We start from the raw sequence: 24,215 nt of genomic DNA, 5'->3' as shown, positions 1-24,215 counted from the left end.
TGGAAAAATAAGTCGGGCCCTAGAGGGAACTACCTTAAATCCTTAAGCTGGCTCATTTTACTTAAAGGAGACATTCCTTTATTTTTAAAAAGAAACAAAACTGCATTCAAAGATTTTCTAAAACTCGCTTGCCTCTCCCGGGACTCGAACCGACTAAAAATTCCAAAAAATAAAAACTCGCAATTTTATTCTACTAGTCGATACAGTTAAAGTTAATGATAACATTTCTCCAAGAAACATTAGATCTTACACTCGTCTGTCGCACAAAATATCCATAAAATCTAATATGTAGTACTTAAGATTTTTTTAGACAAGCCAAATTGAAGAAAAAAAGAAAAATACTTTGAATGCAGTTTTGTTTCCTTTTAAAAATAAAGCAATGTCTCCTTTAAGTAAAATAAGCCAGCTTAAGGATTTAAGGTAGTTTCCCTCCAGGGCCCGACTTATCTTTCCATCCTGTATATTATTATAGCTGCAAAAGTGGTCAAATAGTTTGTTACACCATCTACTTAGTACGGTGTGACGAACTATTTGGCCACTTTAGCTGCTAGCTGCTACAATATACCTACATATATATTTGACACTGACTGTAAGTGCCTATACCTACCTATCTACGACCTATGACACGTTGGGGTTCTCCCTGCAAGTGCCATGCAACACGGGATTCTAAGACATCCTGACAGCTAATCACCATTGAGTTCTTACAAACATTAAAACGCAAAAGAAAAGAATATGATTTCAATGCAATTTGCGATATGAAAGGATTAAAATTTCGTACCAAGTAAAATAAACGGCTCTACCTAATCAATCAGCTTATCGCAGAATTTGTCGACATGGCACATCCAGTTTAGTAAACCTAAAATTAAAAATAACACCAGTCTTCGAAATTGGAACAATCACCACATGGGTATATATGGTCAAGCAAATCTTGTCAGTAGAAAAAGGCGCGAAATTCAAATTTTCTACGAGACGCTACCCTTCGCGCCTACATTTTTCAAATTTGCCGCCTTTTTCTACTGACAAAATCTGCTTGACCAAGATACTTAACCAACTTCTTATTTTTTTTCTTGTAGCATCTCCTTGATGGAATCCAATTAAATGGAAGTAAATAAGTCTGGTTCATTTGAGGTGACTTTTTTGCGTAATAAAAAGACAGTAAAGGAGTAAGTACAGTAGGAAACATTTAGAAGCTCGTTAAAACATGTCCCATTAGCTTCGGGCTACGAAAGGAACACGGACGAATGAATGCTTCAGGCGCAGATTACTTAAAGTAGAGCCAGGCGTGGCTCACTCCGCGATTTCGTCGCTTTGCGACAGGTAGCTACAAGTACATCCGTTCCACACCAATTTTGGTGGCTAGCCGTAAGCCGCGCGTGGCGCTGTCGTCACCTAGCGGCCATATCTGTCCTGATCGTAACAGACGCGTTTTGTTAGAGAGTAAGTCTTCTGTACCTAGTACTATTATTTATTCTGTGGTAGAGTAGACACGAAACTATTTAATACTAAACTCATACAAGACCATTTTCAGACCTATTTATTTTGTTAATTATATTTATTGGTCGTTGCAATAGCGCTTACGAATGGTCAATTAACAGCGTGGATGGTGATGGTGTTGTTAGATACTTTTGTACAAAAAAAATTTAAACGAAAATAAGATTCTAACCTAACATGATCAATCAACCATATATTAGGTACCCTTCAGGTGAATATTTTTTGATGGAATTCATTTAGAGTTAGGTATCCAAAATGAATATACAATGTAAGTGGGCATTTCCATTTAAAGTTGTACCATGACTCACTTGACGAGTTGAAAATAAAATTTGGATTATTTGGTACTTTTTTATGTGATTCTATGAGTAAATATATTCTAGTTTACGAAACCCAAAAGAGAATCGTCATATTTTTAGCATAAACTAGTTAAAATTAATATTTAATAGGATGAGGGAGGTTTTTTGCGGTCCGTTTGGTTACAAATGGTTTTTGAAATAGTCAATAAAAGACATACTTGAAGCAAATGTTTTTATGTTTAAAGCATAATAATGTTAATAAACAACCTAAAAATAATCATCATCCTGCCTCGATAACGTGTGTTAGCATTGTTATGGCAGGTGTCCGAACTCTTTACAATAGCCCAGTCTCATTGTCCACCCAAACTTCAATCCATAGACCGGTATACTATTCACTTTTGCTACAATAGTCCCAATGCCTGCTGAGACCGGTTCATGGGTGTCTATTGTTGCACCTGTGAACGGGTTCCAGCAGGCGTTCTACATGACATTAAAGCTCTCCAAGGGGCCTCTACGTGTTGGATCTGTGTCCCCACGCAAGCCTATAAAAAAACCGGGATTATAGGCCCGTGATATCCAAAAAAAATCATCATTGTTCAATTTAGAACAAACATTTTTCATAAAAGGGAATTTTAGGTGGTTTGGTTACGAGGTGGCCCCAAATCGTACGATATTTTTAGGTTTATTAAATAGTTATTGGCATTACTGCCATGTGACGAATAACAATAGTTAGAATTACCAAAACTAGTTATTATTGTCAAAAAAATTAAATATTTTAGTTTATAAACTTTGAATAAACAATAATAAATACTTTTGAAATCAAGGGGACATTTCCAAATGGACACCCATGTAACTTAATGGACAAAGTAAAGACGAGATCACAATAATCAAAAATTTACACAAATACTCAGTGAATAAAAAAAGGACTACAAAATATGTACCAAAATCAGTACATAGAGTTTTAAACATAAGAAACTCAATATTACTTAATAAAATATGACTTATTGATTGCACATGAATTAAATAAGTATAGACAAAGTCACGGTAAAAACTATACATACTCAATGTGCGTGCGACTTTACCGTGTCCGTTTGGTTACATTTTTCTAGTCCGGCTATATGTTACGCTTCAAATTGTAACCAAAAGGACGTAACGATTTGTCTGATCCAGAATTAAATCTATTCAAAATAATACAAAACTAACCGCAATGTTCAACTTATGTGCTTGATAAATAACTATATGAAACATCGTTTTATTTAATATTAACAGTGTTTTAGTTACTTAAGGTTCAAGCTACATAAACAGGTGAACAAAACGGACAAAACATTGAGTAAAATTACCGGTCACACACCAGCACGCCTTGGAGGTTGCGTTTTGACTGTTATAAATCAAATTTGACGTTTAAACAAGCTTTATCTATGGTCACAGGGTTCCCAGGATGAAAAAAAACCTAAAATATTGGTAAAAAGTATTTCGCTAGGTAGCCAAAACTGCGTAACCAACCTGGACTATGTCCGTTTCACTATTTCGCCGGGACAACGTTTTTATCGAAATTAAACTCTATTATTGATGTTTTTAAAGCTCTTTTTCATCAAAAACACATTTTCCAACATTTAAACTATGTCCGGAATGCATTACTTGGTGTTGCCTTCATAGAAAAAATATGTGTAAAAGTCCATCAAAAATTGAAGTCCGTGAAGGGGACAGTACTACAGAGTGATTTTATCATATCTAAAAACCTGATTTTAAGTAAGAAAAAAGTGATTTATTGTGCATTAAACTTAATAAATGATGTGTCTATATAATATATTTCAATAAAAAACATCATTTGCCTAGTTAAAAAATTCGTCTTAAGAGTAAAACGCAAAAAATGTAAAGGGACATGCGAAAAACTCGAGGGTACAACTTTAAATGGAAATGCCCAAGTAACAAACCCATTTAACTACAAAGGACGTTTACCTACCATTGGATTGGTTTAATTATGTAAGTAGGTAAGGTTTACGAATGATCAGCTAATACAGTAAAATTATGTTAGTACAAATATGTTCCTCAAGGTTATTTATTATCCAGGATGAAAAAAGGAATCTATTGGTGTCCCTTTTTCTAGGTAGGTACTTATTATGTATTCATAGAACATCGAATAGTGTGTTCGAGAGTGACGTATCTGTGGTGGAATACCCTAATCTGTAGGTACTAGGTGCATTTCCTGACGAAAACAAAGGTTGATATTATTCTGCAATTTAATTAAGGGTTGTAACGAACCAGTACGTGGAACATATTACGTAAATAAAAGTTACTTACAATTACATTCTTTCACAATTTTTTCGCTCTGTCAAAAATTACCAACTATCTCCGATAACCTAACGTGGAATTAGAGAATTAAAAAACCTTTAAGTACCTAATTATTACCATTGCAATGCTTGGTAATGCGACGGCGACGGGGGCCAAGGTCCTCGTTCGAAGAAAAATCATAATAGCACGCGATTCATGATGTTAGTAATGTCAATTACCTACTCGGCACAGACACAGAGTCACCTTGCACACCATTAAGTATATATGTATTATGTTTATGCCAAACGAAAAATACGTATGTATTAGGTGCCTATGTATGTAGTTACTTGCCTACAAAACAAAGCAAATAACTTTGTTGCCAGAAAAGTTGTATTTGCGCGATTCAGAATTGGTACTTATTACACGAAACAGTACCATCTAGCGTGAAAATCCTAATATAACCACCGAATAAATAATAGTACTAGGTACAGACTCTCTAACAAAAGGCGTCTGTTACGATCATCAATAAATTTGTATATATTTTTGTTTTCTTTTGTATTGTCTTCTTTTATAGAGGTGTGCAATAAAGAGTATTAATTGTATTGTATTGTATTGCGTATCCTAGAGTGGTCATATCATAGGTCTTTTACTTACACAGAACAGCGCCATCTACGCATATAATCAGTAAATCAAACATTTTTTACGCCTAGGTCCCTAGTCCCTTTAAAAATTATGTAGGGTAAGGCGAAAACTCTTTTAAGGGAAAATATTTGCAAAAGTGTCCAGCTGTCAGGCTGTCAGCTATAAATAACAGCTCCAAATCTCTCCAGGGTACCTAGCGCTAGAGTAGCTTAAGAAAGGTGTTATTGACGGACTGAAGTGCGCTGACAATGATTTGAATTTTTTTATCATTATTATATATACCTACTCTAGGTATTGTAGCGCCACCTATTTAAAGTTTATTGACTGACGCTTTTTCATACGCGGACGTTTTCCTTTCCCACTCCTTATAATGTAGAGGCCATTTCATAATAAAAAAAAATATTAATAACTGTATCAAGAAAAGAGCAATGGGGTTTTCATAGGGACCCCAGACGCAAAATCACATTTCTTGCAGCGAAAAAAGCTTATATCTAATCTATCTATTTTGTATTTATTTAAATTATTATCTCTGTCAAGCTATTACCGTCAGCAAATAAAAAAAAAAAAACAGCCAAGTGCGAGTCGGACTCGCACACGAAGGGTTCCGTACCATTATCTATAAAAACGGTCACCCATCCAAGTACTGACTTTGTTGTATGGGAGCCCCACTTAAATCTTTATTTTATTCTGTTTTTATTATTATTAGTGTTCCGTACAAAACTTTGTTTACGGAACACTTATGGGATCACTTCGGTCTTGCAAATCAGTTAGTATTTGTTGTTATAGCGGCAACAGAAATACATCATCTGTGAACATTTCAGCTGTCTAGCTATCACAGACCACGATATACAGCCTGGTGACAGACGGACGGACGGACTGACGGACAGCGGAGTCTTAGTAATAGGGTCCCGTTTTACCCTTTGGATACGGAACCCTAAAAATGTAGACGCGAAGAGTTATCGTCCCATAGGAAAATTTAATTTCGCGCCTTTTTCTAACATCAAACTTCTATGAAGAAAATAAAGATTTTACTTTATTTTATTCTGTTTTTAGTATTTGTTGTTATAACGGCTACAGAAATACATCATCTTTGAAAATTTCAGCCTGGTGACAGACGGACGGACGGACAGCGGAGTCTTAGTAATAGGGTCCCGTTTTACCCTTTGGGTACGGAACCCTAAAAATGTAGACGCGAAGAATTATCATCCCATAGGAAAATTGAATTTCGCGCCTTTTTCTAACATCAAATTTCTATGAAATTATGACGTATAAATAACATTTGCACTGCGTGGCCTATCAAATCCGCTGCAGACTTTTCTTGGTCCGACTCTAGTAAGTTTTCTATAGATGGTCAAGCTAAACTTATCAGTAGAAAAAGGCACGAAATTCAGATTTTCTATGGGACGATATACCTCCACGCCTACATTTTTCAAATTTGTCGCCTTTTTCTACTGACAAGATCTACTTGACCAACTATAATATCAAGCACGCCCTGTACGTATGGAGTGCGATAGAAAATGAACCTACGATTATTAAAACAATCTGTATAAACTTGACATAATTATGCTTAAAACGGAACGCTTTGAAGCTTCGGTGTACAAATAGCCGCGGATAATTTCCAATCACAGCCAAGTTTCTAACTGAATGAGCCATTCTGATTGGTTACTGGGGACCAAAGAAGAATACGGTAACCGATGACAGTACAGCGGCGTCGTCGTGACTTTGAAGAGAACTCAGTGTTTGACATTTGTAGTTTTGAGGAAAGTTGATTTGTTATCTAAACTATTTTATAATAATTTTATTAACATAATGTCTACTCCGACAGAGTTAAGTTTTGACGAAATATTAAAGTTCATGTTAGCACATAATGGAAAAGTGACAAATTATGAGTTGGTAAAACATTTTAAAGTGTTTCTTATGAATCCCGACATGAGAGGTACGTAAACAACTGAATACTATCCTGTATTGTCTTCATAGAACCAATAATAGATGACTAATATTTGTAGATGAAGCGAGGAACACTTTCAAGAAACACGTTAATGCGTTGGCTATTATAAAGAATCAGCACAATGAGAAATGGTTGATACTTAAAAAGAAGTACATGCCGAACAACAGTAAAAAAGAAGAGATGGCTGCTAATGACGGTGTATCAGAGTCTGAAGGCAACACCCAGTCGGTGCCGTACCAGCCCCCGCCTCCATTACAACTTAATCAAGACTTTAGTATTTTAACAAATTTAATCCAGCCAAATAATGCTGTTCCAAGTACTGAAACTCCCTCCCCGCTGCATCAGAGTGAGTCTTGCATCAGCTTAACTCTGCCCAGCGACATTTCACCTGACGATGTCCCACCCAAAGTACATCCAAGGCGAAAATCTGCTGACAAAGTAGCTGAAAAAAGAACCAGTATACCTGTAGCTCACCTAGAACGGACATTATCAACACCAAATGATGACAGTGAGGTGCCAATAGTCGAGCCCTTGTCATCTACTGCCATATCAAAAAGTGAAAGCACGCTGGTTGACAATGAACAGATGATCTCGGTGAAGGAGCGGAAGCAGATGTTTAATAGGATGGCTTCAGAGGGAGACATCCTAAAACATCAAGTGAGCGGAAACTTGAGTGCACAGGTTAGTAATCAATATTCATTGTTAGTACAGAATGATTAGATTTTTTTTTATTCGTAAACACAGACAATAGACATACGTAAAAAAAACTTAGTGAGAAGAAAATGTCACAAAATGCCCTCATCTATGCATATTTCTGGCAACTTCCAGTGCTGATCTTCTGATGTATATGAGTGTACATGTTGTGGAGTGTTAATTAGATTTTGGCAAAGTACATATATCTGTAAGATAAGATATTCAACTTTTTAAATATAGGCCAGTTGGTGGACTAAATTCTAAGGAAGCCTTGCTACCGATACCCATTCTAGACCATATTAAGGTTGGTTAACCACATGTGACAATGCTACATTAGGTTCATTGATCATGAATTATATTTAGATGCATCAACTTAAAATTGAGATTTTTCTATGTGCTTAAAACAGGTTTTTTTAAAGCCACAAGTCTCCCTTTGAATACTTTCCCCAGGGCTATGCAATGTAAATTTTGCTATTCAATAAAAATTGCGGCTGTGAGTGGGGTACATTAGTGGACAATTTTAATTATATGTAACTGCAAATTTAATTTGACAATATTACTATGATTGCTTAAGAATAATAAAAATGTCTACACAGGGATTACACTGTGGGGAGTAGCACCCCCATGTACCCGAGTGCTCCTAGGGTATTCTGTCACCTGATAAGTTAGTAGGTGGTACAGGGCCATCCAGAGTGGATCCATTAGAGATGCATACTGGTGGATGTGTAGATAATTTATTCTATAAGAGCTAAACATTTGACACTAGCTCTCACTGAGGATGTGCTCCCAGGACTGATTTTCTTTTCCGGGAATACACAATTCTCGGAAAAGAATTGCCCGAATCTTTTGAGGGCAGTAACATCATATAGTTTTTTCAAGGCCATACCTTATTATTATTATAAGCACATTACTTATTTGTGGACACAGGGTTTTTTAGTTATGGATCTGAAAGAGAAGAGTTGTGGAATGTATTGGGTCCCAGACATTCCACGACTCTTCTCTTTCCGCACAGACTCTGTTTTTGTTTTAGACAGACATTATGATGACTTAGGGTCGGTTGCACCAAACTGTTCGTATCATTAAAGAGTTCGCAAAATTTTTATGCATGGAAAGTTTCATAGTAAAGCGCCGGGGCGCGCCAGCTGACGTTGATCAGTCTATCAAATATGGTTGGTGTAACTGGCCCTTAATGGGGTTAGGCGGTTCACAAAACTATGATGGTGATGGTATCCTGTTATCCCTCATCAGGGACATAGGGCTCTCAGAAGGGTTCTCCACTGTTGTCGATCCTGCGCTGTCTCTTCGACTTTCTTCCAGTCGAGGCCAGCGGATGCCACCTCTTTGTTGACTGTGCGCCTCCAGGTGGTACGTGGACGACCGGGTCTTCTTTTTCCAGAGGTATGCCACGTCAGACCTTGTTTGGACAGGTAACTGTCTGGTCTTCGCAATACGTGACCTATCCAGCGCCATTTCCTAAGGAGAATTTCCTTGTCGATAGGATTTTGGCCCGTCAGCTCCCATAACCTTATATTAGAAATGGTCCGTGGCCAATAGATTCCTAGAATTTCACAATTTCAAAAATTCACAAAACTATATAGGCCCATAAGTGTAAAAATACTTCCTGTAAAGATTTTTATGATATTCACACAAGTTAGTAAATACCTATGATGCATTTCATAAAAGACGTACTTACCTAATTTCGGATTTAATTATAATTAGCTATAAAACCGTCAACCTTATAAAATTTTACCAAGAGCACAAAGCCATGTCCACGACGTCAAGGTAAAAACCGGACAAGTGCCTGTCGGACTCGCCCACCGCGGGTTCCGTACTTTTTAGTATTTATTTTTATAGTGGCAACAGAAATACATCATCTGTGAAAATTTCATCTGTCTAGCTATTACGGTTCATGAGATACAGCCTGGTGACAGACAGACATACAGACAGAGGGACAGTGGAGTCTTAGTGATAGGGTCCCGTTTTTACCCTTTGGGTACGGAACCCTAATAAATAAGTATTCGTCAGCGTAATCTCGTTTCAGTACCTACCTATAACCTTTTTGCTTCGCCGTAGTCGGGTAATAAAGCATTAGCACGTGCCAAACGGGATAGTTAGGATACCCACTGGTTTTACTGTCCCGATCCTATTATCCTGCCTTAAAAGGAGCATTCCAACAGACTTAACTGCAAAACGTAATTCAACACCAAAAAAAAACATTTTAGCCACTTTTTTACTAGCGCGTCTTGATCCTTGTAAAAATAAGTAAATAATAAGTACTTTTTTTTAATCGTAGGAGTAAAATTACTAATAAATAAATTATCTTAGCGTGATTATTTATCAAAACGAATTTACTATTTTACAAACAAATTATTGCAGTGGCAACATTGTCTTACTTTTTTTGGTATTGAATTACGTTTTGCAGTATAGGTATTAATTAAATCTGGATTACTTATGGATGTGATCTGTCCGTGTCATAGTGACGTATTTGGTTGAAGAAATGTCACTTTCACACTGGCAAATCATATCCATGACTAATCCAGATCTAATTCATAACCTGTTATTAAAATCAGAATGCACCTGTGAGAATCAACTACCTATCAACTAAGCTCTTTTGATACTTTTGAGAATGTTTTTGATATGGGCAACACTTTGACGTGCCTATTAGGTAGTGCAGACCTTAAAACAAAGAAGTTAGTAAAAGTAATAGGGCTTTCAAATAAAACAAGCTGATCAAAAAACATTGATTAACAATTTCAAGTATAAAAACACAAACCTTCAATAATTTCTTTCTTGTTCTATCGCTACTACAAAATCTAACTTACTTTTCACTGGCTGTCCTAATGTTTTTATCCACGTAACTGCATCGAACATAATCGTGTTTTAATTATGACCCTGGTTAGAGTATCATTTTGTCCTAAAAAGCCACCAATACTGTTTACTTACATAATTATTGCTTTGAATGGGCCTAAATAATTACACAAATTTGAGGTCCGGCCGCCCGCAGCGACCATAGCACCTGTTTGGATGGACTCCATTATCCCCAATTTATTCCAAGAAAGCGTAAATGTGTTAAATTCTCATTCACTAACGACATTGTGGAATAAAAGCGTATTAACTAATATTTAGACCCCAACTTCAGGGTATTTTTACCTTTTAAATGTCAACGATATATAAAACATACATTTTATTATTTATTGTAGTTTAACTGATCTTACACTAAAGAATGCGAAGCAAACTTAATAGCGAAGTGCACTATTATACGGATTTTACGTTATTACCAGGCAACAATCAGTTTTTCCAGATTTTATTTCTTCCGGATACCCTTAGTGAGTTGAAACTGGGAAAAACTAATTAGAGTAGGATAATGAGTAGGTTGTTGGCATCAGGGATGTTGCGGATGCAGATTTTTTGACAACCGCGGATGCGGATATTTAAAGGCTCACATTTGCGGACGCGGATGTCAAGATTAGGTAGGTACCATGGCCGGCGCGTCAAACATATCCATAGTCAAGCCGGGGCTAATTAGCTTACATATTTCCTTTACAACTCTGCTCAAATGTCCAAAAACAGGCAAGCCGGTGGGAATCGGCTTTTTGTGGTAGGTACTTAATAACGTCGAATATTAGTAATTTTCATTTAAAAAAAAGATGCGATTAGTATTTGTGCGTTGTATGTAATTAACAGTAACTAGGCCGAGTTTTCTGGATCTAGACGATTTTGTTATTGAAAATAATGCGCAAGTTCCGCGGTTACGGATGCGGATGCGGATATTCGCAACATCCCTGGTTGGCATTGCAGTCAAGCATCCAGGCGACCTACATTACTAAGGGCCACTTGCACCATCCCACTAATCCAGGATTAAGCGGTTAAACCGCTAACCGTGTGTCAAATTGTACTGGTAACCATGGTAACTCCATATTTAACCGGTTAATCCCGGGTTAGTGGGATGGTGCAAGTCGCCCTAAAACACGGAACGTCTCGAAGAGGGTTACTCTATTGATAATTATTATGATATGAATATAGAATGTTAATGCCGTCGACACCTGGCACTTCTAATTGAATTGTTTAGCCCTCGTCCGTCAAGCGGATGGTCAAATTGATTGTTATCTATAGTCTACTAACCAAGGGAGAAAAGAGGTCGATTGCACCCGAGATATGCGGCCCTTCGAGCCCTTCCTTCAGAGTGTAGTGGAGTTACAGAAAATTTGGAAATATAGTTAAAAGATCGTCATAAATTCTGCCATTATAACCAAAACACTGACCTAATAAAAAAAAACCGGCCAAGTGCGAGTAGGAATAGCGCACGACGGGTTCCGTACCGTTACGCAAAAAACGGCATAAATCACTTTTGTTGTATGGGCCCACTTAAATATTTATTTTATTCTGTTTTTAGTATTTGTTGTTATAGCGGAAACAGAAATACATCATCTATGAAAATTTCAACTGTCTAGCTATCACGGTTCATGAGATACACCCTGAAGATAGATAGACAGACGGACAGACAGATAGACAGGCAGGCAGACAGACAGACGGACAGCGAAGGCTTAGTAATAGGGTTCCGTTTTTACTCTTTGGGTACGGAACCCTAAAAACCTAAAATACATGGGTAAGCTATTAGTTAATTTACTTTCACCGTAGAGTCAACTGCATAACTCTTGCATAATCTCTTTTAATTTAACAGGATGACAAATTGCAAAACACCATAATAAACATAATGCTAACCCATATCGGTATAATGCTACACTACACCCGAAGGACACATTTGAAATATAACCGGGGGGATGTTGTGAGTGAAATTTTTTAGAATAATAATTTTGAGTCATTCGGACTACCCCTACACGAGGGATGCGTAATTGAACGAAGTTTACAACGATGGCACAGTACAGTTCCGATCAGTACCTAGACAGCCATTAGGCTGATATAGACGGCGCGCGAACTCGTATGCGATTTTAGTTACATTGCGGACTGTTGGTTACGTCCAATTCAACCGACCGATCAAAACCCGCAATGTAATGAAACTCGCATGCGAGTTCTCGCATCGTCTAAATGAGGCCTTAAGGCATGGGAATATTTATTACAGACTTTACAGAGCAATCCGAATGGGTGGGAAATATAAAAAAAGTTATGAAGGATAAAGAAAAAAATGTTCCAGTACCCGACAACTTTGGAGTTCAGATAAAACCTGTAATTTTTTTGATGCGTGTATGATTACCCGACTGAACCAAGATATTTAAACCGTCATTCGGGTCATTCCTTCATTCCAATTACGATACTGACACTAGTATCGTATTTTTAGGGTTCCGTACCCAAAGGGTAAAACGGGACCCTATTACTAAGACTTCGCTGTCCGTTCGTCCGTCCGTCGGTCTGTCTGTCACCAGGCTGTATCTCACGAACCGTGATAGCTAGACAGTTGAAATTTTCACAGATGATGTATTTCTGTTGCCGCTATAACAACAAATACTAAAAACAGAATAAAATAAAGATTTAAATGGGGCTCCCATACAACAAACGTGATTTTTGACCAAAGTTAAGCAACGTCGGGAGTGGTCAGTATTTGGATGGGTGACCGTTTTTTTTTGTTTTTTTTTTTTGCATTATGGTACGGAACCCTTCGTGCGCGAGTCCGACTCGCACTTGCCCGGTTTTTTATTGTAATGTCATTACTTGTGATAGTGTCTGGCCTGTATTAAACACAGGTAAACTCGTCGCTGCTGCTTGTGTACAGTCAGCATCAATAGTAGCGTATTACAACGCCCCAAAGTCACTGCCGAATACATTTCCGAGTAGAGATTTCTCTCGACAGTGATGGGCGTTCTAGTATTCAGTATACCTATGCAACAGTTTAATTGTTATTAAATTGTGCAACGGGACTTAAGCCGCGAATGTAATTTTAAGATTTACCTGGCCTCGCGCGGCTAGAAGATGTTGATGTCAATTGTCAACTTTAGCCTGTCGTCTCCGAGACCACGGGGACAACGCCGTCCTCGAAACGTCGGGGGTAAATCTTTAAATGTAATACGCGTTGTACAATTTAATAATGTGTAAAATCGTAAAAGTTTAAATCAGCGTATTTCTAATGTCTGAAATCAAGTTACTGTCTTAATTTAGCTGTGATTCAGGAAACAAAAGCTTCTAACGACAATATTAGTCTGCATAACGCCTCACGCCAAATGGACTTTACGATTGCTTTATACTGCCGTACACACCTCGTTGAGTGTTGTTAGGTGAACGGCGAGCTTTAAACCTTTCTTCTGTGTTTCTTTAAAATATACATATTATCGTTGTGAATTTACCTTTTTACTTAAGCTACAAATAGTTTAATGATTCGGTCAAATTGTGTTTTTTGAAAAACTAATTATAGCCAGCATTCTATGAATGTAGTATGATACCTTTGGGTATGGTGCTTTACGCAGGCTAGCGTCCCGTCCCCTCCCCCTGACGCAACCCCCCCCTTTTAGCATAAATATGTCCCGGTTGGGCGTTTTTTTTGTTTTTTGGGGAAAGTATACAATATAGGAAAAAAGTGTCAATGAAAGAAATGTTCCCTATTAAATTGTAAACAAAAAAGGTTATATTCATTTTTTTGATACGACGCACCATATTCATGTTATGGCTAGATGAACTTCGACAAAATTTAACAGTTGAGAAACTTGCAGAAGATCAATATAACATAGTACGTGATAGTACTAAAAGAAATCATACAGGACAATAACCTTGCAAGCTTATTTTCCGTATAAGATTTTTTCAGTACTATCACGTACTAACTTATAATGAACTTCAACAAGTTAATACATGAATATGGTGAGTCTTACTAAAAAGTTGTATATAACCTTTTTTGTTTAAAATTTGTTAAGGATTATTTCATACCTTGACACTTATTTCCTAACTCTAATACTTTTCTCAAAAATAAAAGAAAACCGTAAACCGGGACATATTTCATGCTAAAAGGGGGGGTTGCGTCAGGGGGAGGGGGAGGGACGCTAGTGTGCGTAAAGCACCATATCCAAAGGTATCATACTACATTCATAGAATGCTGGCTATAATTAGTTTTTCTTGCCCATACATTAGAACATAATTTAACCGAATCATAAGTAGATACTTAGAGTTGTGTTTTAACTAAGCCGCGAAAAGAGTATAACTCTTTTTTTCTATATTTGCATTGTACAAATCTGTAGCACTAAAACAAAGTTATCGTTTAATACTTACGTACATACTTCATCTTATGTGCGTTTATGTAGGTACTAGTAATAGACAATCTAGGACAAAACCATTTATGATATCGTTTCTACCAAATATGCCCCATAACCTATGTCGCTTGTACTACTTACGTTGACACTGAAATAGACGACACGATACATCCGCTCGTCAGCGTAGTTTTTTAAAACTAAATTAAATTAGACCCAACCCAACCTATAAAAAGTGCGCCAGAGCTGAGCTTTACCATTTAGTTCCTATTCATAGATACATCATTAAATTTGATAGATGATTTCGATTAGAAATTAACGGTTTAAATGTAAGTTTCCGTCGCGTGCCAGATTTGTCATCTCTGCATGTGTTCCGAATTCCTACATGCTAATCGCAACGGATGAGACACGTGTTTTTAGGGAACCTTACGCGAGGGATGCCAACAGGAGTCGATGCTATGCCATCTTTTAGCGCCATACTCAATTGAAAGTTAAATATTGAAAACATTTTTATTTTCACCTTTGAGTACGAACATCAATAAAAAAAATTCTAAATCGAAAATGGTCTTTGTAACTGATGGAGACTGTACTAGTTACTTATTACTCGTTGTATAAAGTTTCGTAATAGTTTAGTTAATATGCTGTTTAGCAGCGTTAAACTAACGCTTAAAGCATCGCGCTCAGTAGGTCCGCCTTGAATATCCTAAGGCTACAAATATAATGACCACCAAAAAATACTTTGGTACCCTAAATAAAAAAATCATGCTTACCAAAAAAAATTACTGAACACCAAAAAAATAAGGCCTAAAATTACAAAAGTACCACCGTTTTAATTACGACTGCACTTCAAATTGTATTCGACTACCAAATATATTGAATGATTACCAAAAATCATTAATGATCACCAAATCTTGAAGACCAAATTAATGCGATATTTTCACCTAAATAAACACTATGATTACCAAAAAATGTATACATATTACCAAATAAAGTAAAATGCTGCCAAAATTATTAGCCCCTCCCGCTCTACCCCCGTACCCCGCACCGCATACCTATCTAACCTAACCTACTTTTCTAGGAGCATACTGAAATGCTACTAGAAAAGTAGGTTAGGTTTGTACTGCTATCAGTTAAGTGAGCTAGGTTAGCACTGCGACCCTTACAGAAATGAATTGCTACTAGAAAAGTGGGTTAGGTTAGGTTTAAACTGCGACCCTTACAGAAAAGAAATGCTACTAGAAAAGTGGGTTAGGTTAGGTTTGAACTGTGACCCTTACAGAAACGAAATGCTACTAGAAAAGTGGGTTAGGTTAGGTTTGAACTGTGACCCTTACAGAAACGAAATGCTACTAGAAAAGTGGGTTAGGTTAGGTTTGAACTGCGACCCATACAGAAACGAAATGCTACTAGAAAAGTGGGTTAGGTTAGGTTTGAACTGCGACCCTTACAGAAACGAAATTCTACTAGAAAAGTGGGTTAGGTTAGGTTTGATCTGTGACCCATACAGAAACAATTGTGGTTACAATTTTGGTGGTCATTTACTATGTTCGGGTGTACAATGATAATTTGGGAGTCATTTGCTTTAATAGGATAGCAAGATTTAAAAATTTGGTTATAATTTTACATTAAAATGGAGTTCTAATTTTGGTAGTCATTTACTATTTTTGGGTTTACACTGATTATTTTGGTGTCATTTTATTTAATAGGATATCACGATGTGAAAATTTGGTTATCAATTGACATTAAAATGGGGTTTGAAATTTGGTAATCATTTACAATTTTTGGGTTAATAATGATTAGTTTGGTGTCATTTCCTTTAATAGGATAGTAAAATGTAATAAAATTGGTAATCATTTCACATTAAAATGGTGTTATAATTTTGGTGATCATTCATTATTTTAGGGTGGTAAAGTACATTTTTTTGGTATTAAATTTTATTAAATCTGGTGATCAGTTAAATAGCAGCCATATCCTAACATCGATATTCACAGTGCATACGATTGAACATTGACTCGTGACTCGCGGTCGATTGTCGTCCAATAATTACCGTCGTGTGTCCGAGCCGCACGTGCCTACGTAAAGACCTAAAAAAAGGTTATTCGTGCCCCAAGCACCACGCTGCGGGCTCAGCTTTATAATGCAATATGACTTGCCTACTAATTTCGTTCAGTGTTACTTCCCAGAAAACTGCATATCGGGGGGTCCGTAAGTGAGCTGCCTTAATCATTGCTTAAGTATGTGCTAAACTTGAAATCCAATTCGTTTTTAGTGGCTAAACTCCCTGTTAAACCTTTTTATTACACTAGTCGCCCCTTACGCGTTTAATTTTAGATTTCACGTGGACCATTTAGAGCCAGATTCCTACATTGACGGCTTCGCGGGAATCGTAGGAAGCTCTGATGCGAACTCGCAAATTAAATTGTGTAATCTATGCGCCATAAATCCTTCAAGAAGGTAGCGAAAATAAGCTTTGTTTTGAGTATATGCCATCAACGTTCAGTTTAAACGTATTCTAGTTGTTATACGCGATGCGGAGATAAGTTATCACGGTCTGCTGCGAGTTGGCAGGAAAATATGACCGATTTCATTGTTCCCTCTGCCATTCGGCCTGAGAATCACTCACCGGCATCAACACGGATGCCACACTTAACGAGCCTTGTCGAATTGATGGAAAATAAGGACGGATGAATTAACACAGGCCTATTGAAAGATAAAAGTGGGTATTATATGCGTCAATACGGTAAACGTGAAGACAATTGAATGTTTCTTGCGGTACAGCAACGGGGAATGAGTTAACACGGGGCGATCTCTCGTTAGATCTACTTCACGCATCTTTGTCTGCAGGTTTTAGTGAATGGAACTCGCAACAGTTTTTGTGTATTTGCAATTCAGTACGAAAATGTCCCTCATTTTATAGGCGATATAGATTTCTTTATTTGTAGTTGTAGTACTTGTAGTATAAATAGTTGTGCCTCTATACAGATGGATATCTAAAACTAAAGTTGGTTATGTCCATTATATACTTAACGTGCAAAAAGATATTAAATTCTATTAATTAGTTTAGCGATAATAAGTTAACATAAATACATACATAGGTTGATAAATACGCACTTAACAATAATCAATTTTATATTAGGCAGTAACTTCATTTAAGGGTTCTCTGCTAACTTTTCGTACAACTATAGTATTTTACCTTATTTATTCTAGATTTAATTAATACTACGAGAGTTTACTATTTGATACTTATTATGTTACTAATAAACCGAAGTCCAATGCCCTGTTACGTCGCCAAACAAAAAAAAGCTTCAGCCTTTGTTTCTCCGAATCTCCAAGGTTCGTAATAAAGTCAGAGATTCAGCCCGCCGAAGAAGCACATGTCTCTTACGGAGACCTGTTAAGATATGTCGTTTTGGTAGGAGGTTGTCGTTGGTCAGTTGTTTTATATAGCTGCCCCGTCGTCACCATAATGTGGCCGCGGAACACCCTGATGCGTAAAGGCGTCCTGGGGCGTCGCAGCACGAACCCGGAGCCACACGGCGCCTTCCCTCAACTCCCTTATGCTAGAATATCAATATCTTTTCAAAAGATTACATCAAATACTTAAATAACTTATGATTCATTTCTGCAACGGTTCTGGGACAAAAGTGCGTGCATTTTATTGAATTGTTACTTATTGAGATCACGAGGGATAAGCACTGTCACTCGATATTTAAATAGGATAGTGGGTTGCAAAACTAGGGTTTTAACTGCTAATTCTAAGTCAAAACGCTAGTATCTTAATCTAACTCGTCCATCTATAGTGATATTTCGAGCCTCTTCACAAATGTACAGTCAACTGTTAAAAATATGGATGCACAAATCGTCTCAAAAATATGTTCCATAGCTCTTATGTCAGGGAATTAAGAACTATGGGACATATTTTTGAATAAGTTGGCTAATACACCCATATTTTTACAGTTGACCCATAACTCTACCTATCATACATCATACATATCGCTGTCTTTTGTCTCTCGTCTCCCGCGGACCATGGGACTCTCAGGTATGAATTTGTCAAGCTATACCGTTTGAAAAGGTCATGTCAAATACATCGATGCCTAGTTATAAATCAGACATTTAATATACGAAATTATATTATAAAGAGCGTTTGCCGTTGAGTCAAGTAACTTACTTACGCATTAATTTTTTTTTAGATGATCTTGAGTATCCTAATAGAATAATTTGATGGTCCTCTTTGATGGTTGACCTGGAGGTGCCTGAATGAACAAACAGCACAGGTAACTGATCTTTGTTGGACTCTATCTAGTTGCAACAAGGTTTAACTATGACCGAAACTGTGTCAGGGAGCGCGGATGATACTGGTACAGTCAACTGTAAAAATATGGGTGTACAAATCATCTCAAAAATATCTCCCATAACTCTTATGTCAGTGAATTAAGAACTATAGGAAATATTTTTTAGGAAGTTGTCTACACCTATATTTTTACAGTTAACTGTATACCAGTTGAAAGTCGAATAGCATCAAATATTATAACAAATTGTATCCCGTATTGAAAGATCTTATTTCATAATATAAATATTTGAGTAAGTTGCCCTACTACATTTTATTAAATTAAGAAACCAGTCAAATAAAACAAGAATTCATTCATGACAAACAGTTCGGCTAATGCATGGTAAATTAATTTTTTTAAATCAATATTTTTTTGGTTTATAAGAGCATTTCCATACAGGTTGATTGTGTTAAAAAAGTCGCGTGATTAACAGTTGTTTCCATAGTTAAATTGTCGTTATCGCGAAACAACCCGGCAACGTACAAACTTAATCTTGTTATTAAATCAAACACATCACATTAAGGATGTTATCTTGTCAATATCGAAGTCCCTAACAGTGAGGCCTATAGTGTAGACATAAATATATAACGACAGGTGGTAAAGTGGCCATGCTGCGAAGCGCACGCCCTGCGATCCCTCGATGGAAATATTAAATCACTAACTTAAGTACTCGAAAATGAACTGTATTAAATACTACTTACGTTTTTTAATTACATACACCTATTTATGCCACATGCGTTATTGTCATCAAGGAATCAATCGCAACGCAGGTTTGAAGACGGGAGAATTCGAATTTATTGACCATTAATTCAAAATATTATTTTCACAATATAAGTACTCATTTATTAATTTTGAAATATTAGGTTCCGATTAATTTATATGTGTCTTTAAGATATTTATTATGTATGTAAATATGGTCTTTATTTATAACTATAAGCCTAACCTTTTGTTTTCAGTTGTCGAGTGCGGTGATGTACCTACTTCATTTAATAAATTGACTGTTCTGCTATGAATAAGTTATAATATTTATTAAACACTTAATAACCGCTAACGTTTCAATCGTGGCGCACTCTAAACACTGATAAATTCTGTGTCCAATTATGTCACACTAAAAGTAGTAGAATGCATTATTTATTACACCCAGTGTCATAAATATTAACGTTGGGTTGTATCAATGTGGGTATTAATATAAATTCTCTTATTCATAAATATAGGTCGTTTGTGGAAAAAATATAATTAAATGGATGTTTTTACGAAATAAACAAAGAATAAAACCGCAGCTGAAAAAAATGGGTTTTCATAGGATTCTTTTAATTTACTCAAAGGCGTAAAATAATGGAATGAAAAGTCATCATTGTCCGTTGCTTTAACTTTTTAATTTCTTACATTTGGATACAAAATCGTAAGGCCTAATGAAAAATTACAACCCATAAAAATCCCCTATTTTATTTTATTGTTATTGGTAATAAAAATTTATACGCTGTTTATTTTTGCCATATTACCAATAAATAATAACTATGGCATTAGAAGAATACCTACTTAAATAAGAATATTAAAAAGAGTTTACTAATTTTTGATAAAAAATCGCCCCGCTTTTTAGTGGTTTGAAATCCTCGTACTATTCTACAATACATGGCAACATGCGTGACTTTGGTATCTTTGGTATACGTGGATAGGTTTTAGATGAATGTTTCAGGTAGGTAGTAAGCAGAGATGTGATTTATTTGAAATACTTGTATTTAAAATGCAAATACAAAATGCAAAATACCTATTTTGTATTTTGTATTTAAATACCTTTTGAAGAAAACTATTTTGTATTTTATTTGAAATAGTTTTTGGGACCTACTTTCTATTTTCAAAATACAAAATACTTTATAGTAGGTAGGTATTGTAGGTAGGAGTTACAATCTCTTCTGATGTTACTATCCTGGCAACTCTCATTCTTTTAACATGGAACTGTTGAATCTGTTTAGTAACGTCGCACATGACCACAAGCATAGCGAGTGGTTAAAAAAGTGGAATCTTGAGTGTTGGGAGGGTTTCAAGGAGGAGAACAAACTTTTCTACCCTGGTGAAACACAAACGAGACGTTTTCATCACACTAACGAGAGGCATTATACTAGCTGTGAAACATAACAAATTAATACTTTAAAACTTGGCCGAAACCGATAAAAACCATCATCCATACCTACATCCTACCGGTCAATATGAGCAAACAACTAGAAATTTGCACTTTAGATAGAGGATTGATTTCAATGAATAAAGAGAGTCTTTTCAACTCGGAAATTCCGAGTAATACTTTTTAATTCAGACTAGGTATTCACTACTCAGAGTACCTTTTATCGAAAAGTATTTGTATTTTAAAAAAGTATTTTGAAAATACCTATTTCGCATTTTGTATTTAAATACAAATTCAAAAACTATTTTGTATTTTGCATTTGAAATAGTATTATCAAGGAAGTATTTGTATTTTGTATTTAAATACTTTTTATAAAGTATTTTTCGCATCTCTGGTAGTAAGTACATACTCGTAGACATTCGTGCACACCTACATTGGGCACGCAAACCGTTAACGTGACGTTATTGACAGAACATTGCATAGTTGTAGGCTGTAGTGATACTCGTACAGATTTCAAGAAATGACTTCCCAATTTTTCTTGTACTACTATTTAATTTTAATCGAATGAAAAGAAACAGGAAGACTGCCTGTCTGACTAAAAGATTTATATAAGATTATACAATAGGTAAACTTTATTGCACAGATCAATTAAATAAAAACGTGTTAACGTGCATGTAGCTCATAAAGCTTAATGCAAAGGCAAACAAGATGATATCATCCTTAAAGAATAAACTACATCTGAAAATCAGTTTAACACTTTTCTTCTTTTTTGACAAATTATTTTTTGATTAAATTTCGTTGGTCTACTCTTGATATCTCATAAAGATGTAAAATTTAAAGAATTCCCATACACACTGATCCGTTTTCGGTGGGCTTGAGTGTATAACTTTAAACCTATTTGTTTGTTGTTGTAATTTTAGTTTTGTTTATATATAAAACGTAAACTTTATTCATATATATGGTACAAAAACAAGTCAAAATTTTTGATTTATTTTCAGAACATTGATGAGGAAGACAGTGTGTCAGTAAGTATCTGTCCTACTTTTTTTTTTCACGCCGCATAAGAACAAATCCATTTTAAAATTGTGATTAAATTTGCGTCTCTGCGTACTTCTCCGGAATCATTTATTAAACTATTGACTAAAATTATTAGTCGGTTTCGAGAACATAATTGTTAAAAAAAATCAAATACAAGTATGTAGGGAAAATTTATTCTTACCTTTTGTACAGCTGGATCCGAAAAGCGAGACCGATCCCCTGGACTCCAAGCAGAAACAGTGGATCCTTAACGCCGCCAGGGGTGACTACCATGCCCTGGCTAAGATGTGTAAGGAGAACTCTAAGCTCGTTAAAACCAAGGTAAGTACTTACGTTATTCATTAACATTTACGGGCCCGAATTAGTTGAATTATGTTTTATCCTTTTCTTACAAATACAGTCGCCATCAGATATATCGGAGCGGCCAGGGTGCTCACAAATATCTGAACACGCGTCTATTGTCAAGGCGTTAGAGTGCGTGTTCAGATATTGTGAACACCTTGGCCGCTCCGATATATCTGATGGCGACTGTACATCAGTCAAAATTACAGATAAAGAGAAACGATTCATAGCTAATTCAGGCTTGTAAGCTACGTGTCTATGAGTGCCGAGCAGTACTTAAGAATTTCTACTGAACTAAAGTTTACTACCTAATGTCATAATGGTAGTTGAAATGTTAGGTGTCGCGAACCTCGAAATGGTTTGATACATGTCAAATTTGAAAACGGGTAAAGTCGATTAGGTATTTAGTAAGTTGTGACAGGTTTTAAGGGTTCCTTAGCTATGATGGCAAAAACGCTACTCTACTAAGTTAAGAATAAAAAAAATGTGTTAATACTTTATACATGTGCGGCACATCATTCGATAGCACCTAAATTATAAAACATATTTAAGGTTTCAAAAAGCTTTTTTCATAAAGTATATGTTTTTAAAATAATCACATCGAAAGTCCAAAGGGTCCTCCTCTCTAACTTTTGAACCGGGGAAATGATTTTTCGCACAAATTTGACCTCGAGAACGCGTCGCGTACCGCGCCGCAGAAAGTTGATTATGGGTTTTTAATTGTATTTCCACGCATTATTTTAGAAAAGCGCTATACATATCTCGGCCGGGATAGTATTTGCCGGCCTTGTGTTCATAAAATGGCCTCGCTTCGCTCGACCCTTTACCTATATGTATTACACTCGGCCGGTAAGTGCCTACGTCCCGGCCTTTGTAGTAATGTATAGTACATAGTTAATATCTTCTAATGTAAACTATCTCTCTCCAACTCTTAAATTATTACATTTAGCTATGTGAACTTTTTAATTATTTCTTATAATACTAGGTTTATTACTGTTATTACCTTCTTTATTAATATGTTAATATCGCGATTTCTAATGGAATTCTATTTATAGTATTTGTGCATTAGGTATGGTATTTTTATTAAGCATTGCAATAAAAAGTTCTCATCAAAACGTATTTCTTATTAATCAAGAACGCATTAGCTGATTTATACAAACCGTTATAATTGGGTCGGTGATTACTGAGAACATTAAATTTATATGTGTTTGTTTATGTTAAACATGTTAAGGCGAGGTGATGTCCTCCACTAACTTTTCAATACATTGACACGACAGCGTCGGCGGGCAGGAAAACTAGGATTTAAATAGTCTTGTTTTAATAATAAAATCTCTGTTTTATTAACTTTCTTTATAAAATTAAACGGTCTTCTTAAAACCTTTTATGATAAAAGAATAGTGTAGCTTGATGGCTCGAAGGACCAGAAAAAGTGGCGTAAAGCCAGTAGACTGTATTGGTGGTTGTGCTATACTAACCCAAAAGAAACTACCGATAGCTGCGGGTGTCTTGTCTTCTCGTGTTGGCAAAGGCAGAGGACCATGCAGCAAAGGCTGGTGGGGGCTTCTTCTTATAGATAAATAACTAGGTAACACTTCATAACTCACATTTATAGACGGGTATATCGTGAATTTTTACTTTATTAGGTACGTTTCGACACAAGTTTCACTGATGCGGTCATATGTGTTCAAAATGCGAAAGTTTTAAATATTTAACACTTAATAAGTTTGGATTTTACTGAATATAGGTATTGGAAATTTCTTTAGCGATTTGGATGACACTGACGTATTTAGTTATTGTTTTCTAAAGACTTTGGTGTCGCCGGCCAGTAGCCGCGCTACTACAAAAGAGTTAGCATAGCAT

The 24,215-nt window shown here is 36.1% G+C and overlaps 1 protein-coding gene across 1 annotated transcript in view; it reads left to right on the top strand.

Moving 5' to 3' along the window:
* The first annotated feature begins 6,467 nt into the window (after positions 1-6,467).
* Positions 6,468-24,215, top strand: part of LOC134678321 (uncharacterized) — a 55,916-nt gene continuing 38,168 nt past the window's right edge. The window contains exons 1-4 of the mRNA XM_063536849.1: positions 6,468-6,636; positions 6,707-7,329; positions 21,974-22,000; positions 22,206-22,334. Coding sequence (XP_063392919.1) covers positions 6,510-6,636; positions 6,707-7,329; positions 21,974-22,000; positions 22,206-22,334 — 906 coding nt within the window. The 5' untranslated portion in view covers positions 6,468-6,509. The remainder of the gene's footprint in view (positions 6,637-6,706; positions 7,330-21,973; positions 22,001-22,205; positions 22,335-24,215) is intronic.

Source organism: Cydia fagiglandana, chromosome Z (assembly GCF_963556715.1).
Source record: "Cydia fagiglandana chromosome Z, ilCydFagi1.1, whole genome shotgun sequence".
Classification (NCBI taxonomy): Eukaryota; Metazoa; Arthropoda; class Insecta; order Lepidoptera; family Tortricidae; genus Cydia; species Cydia fagiglandana.
The sequence above is the reverse complement of the archived record's forward strand: the minus strand, read 5'-3'. Positions and strand labels throughout refer to the sequence as shown.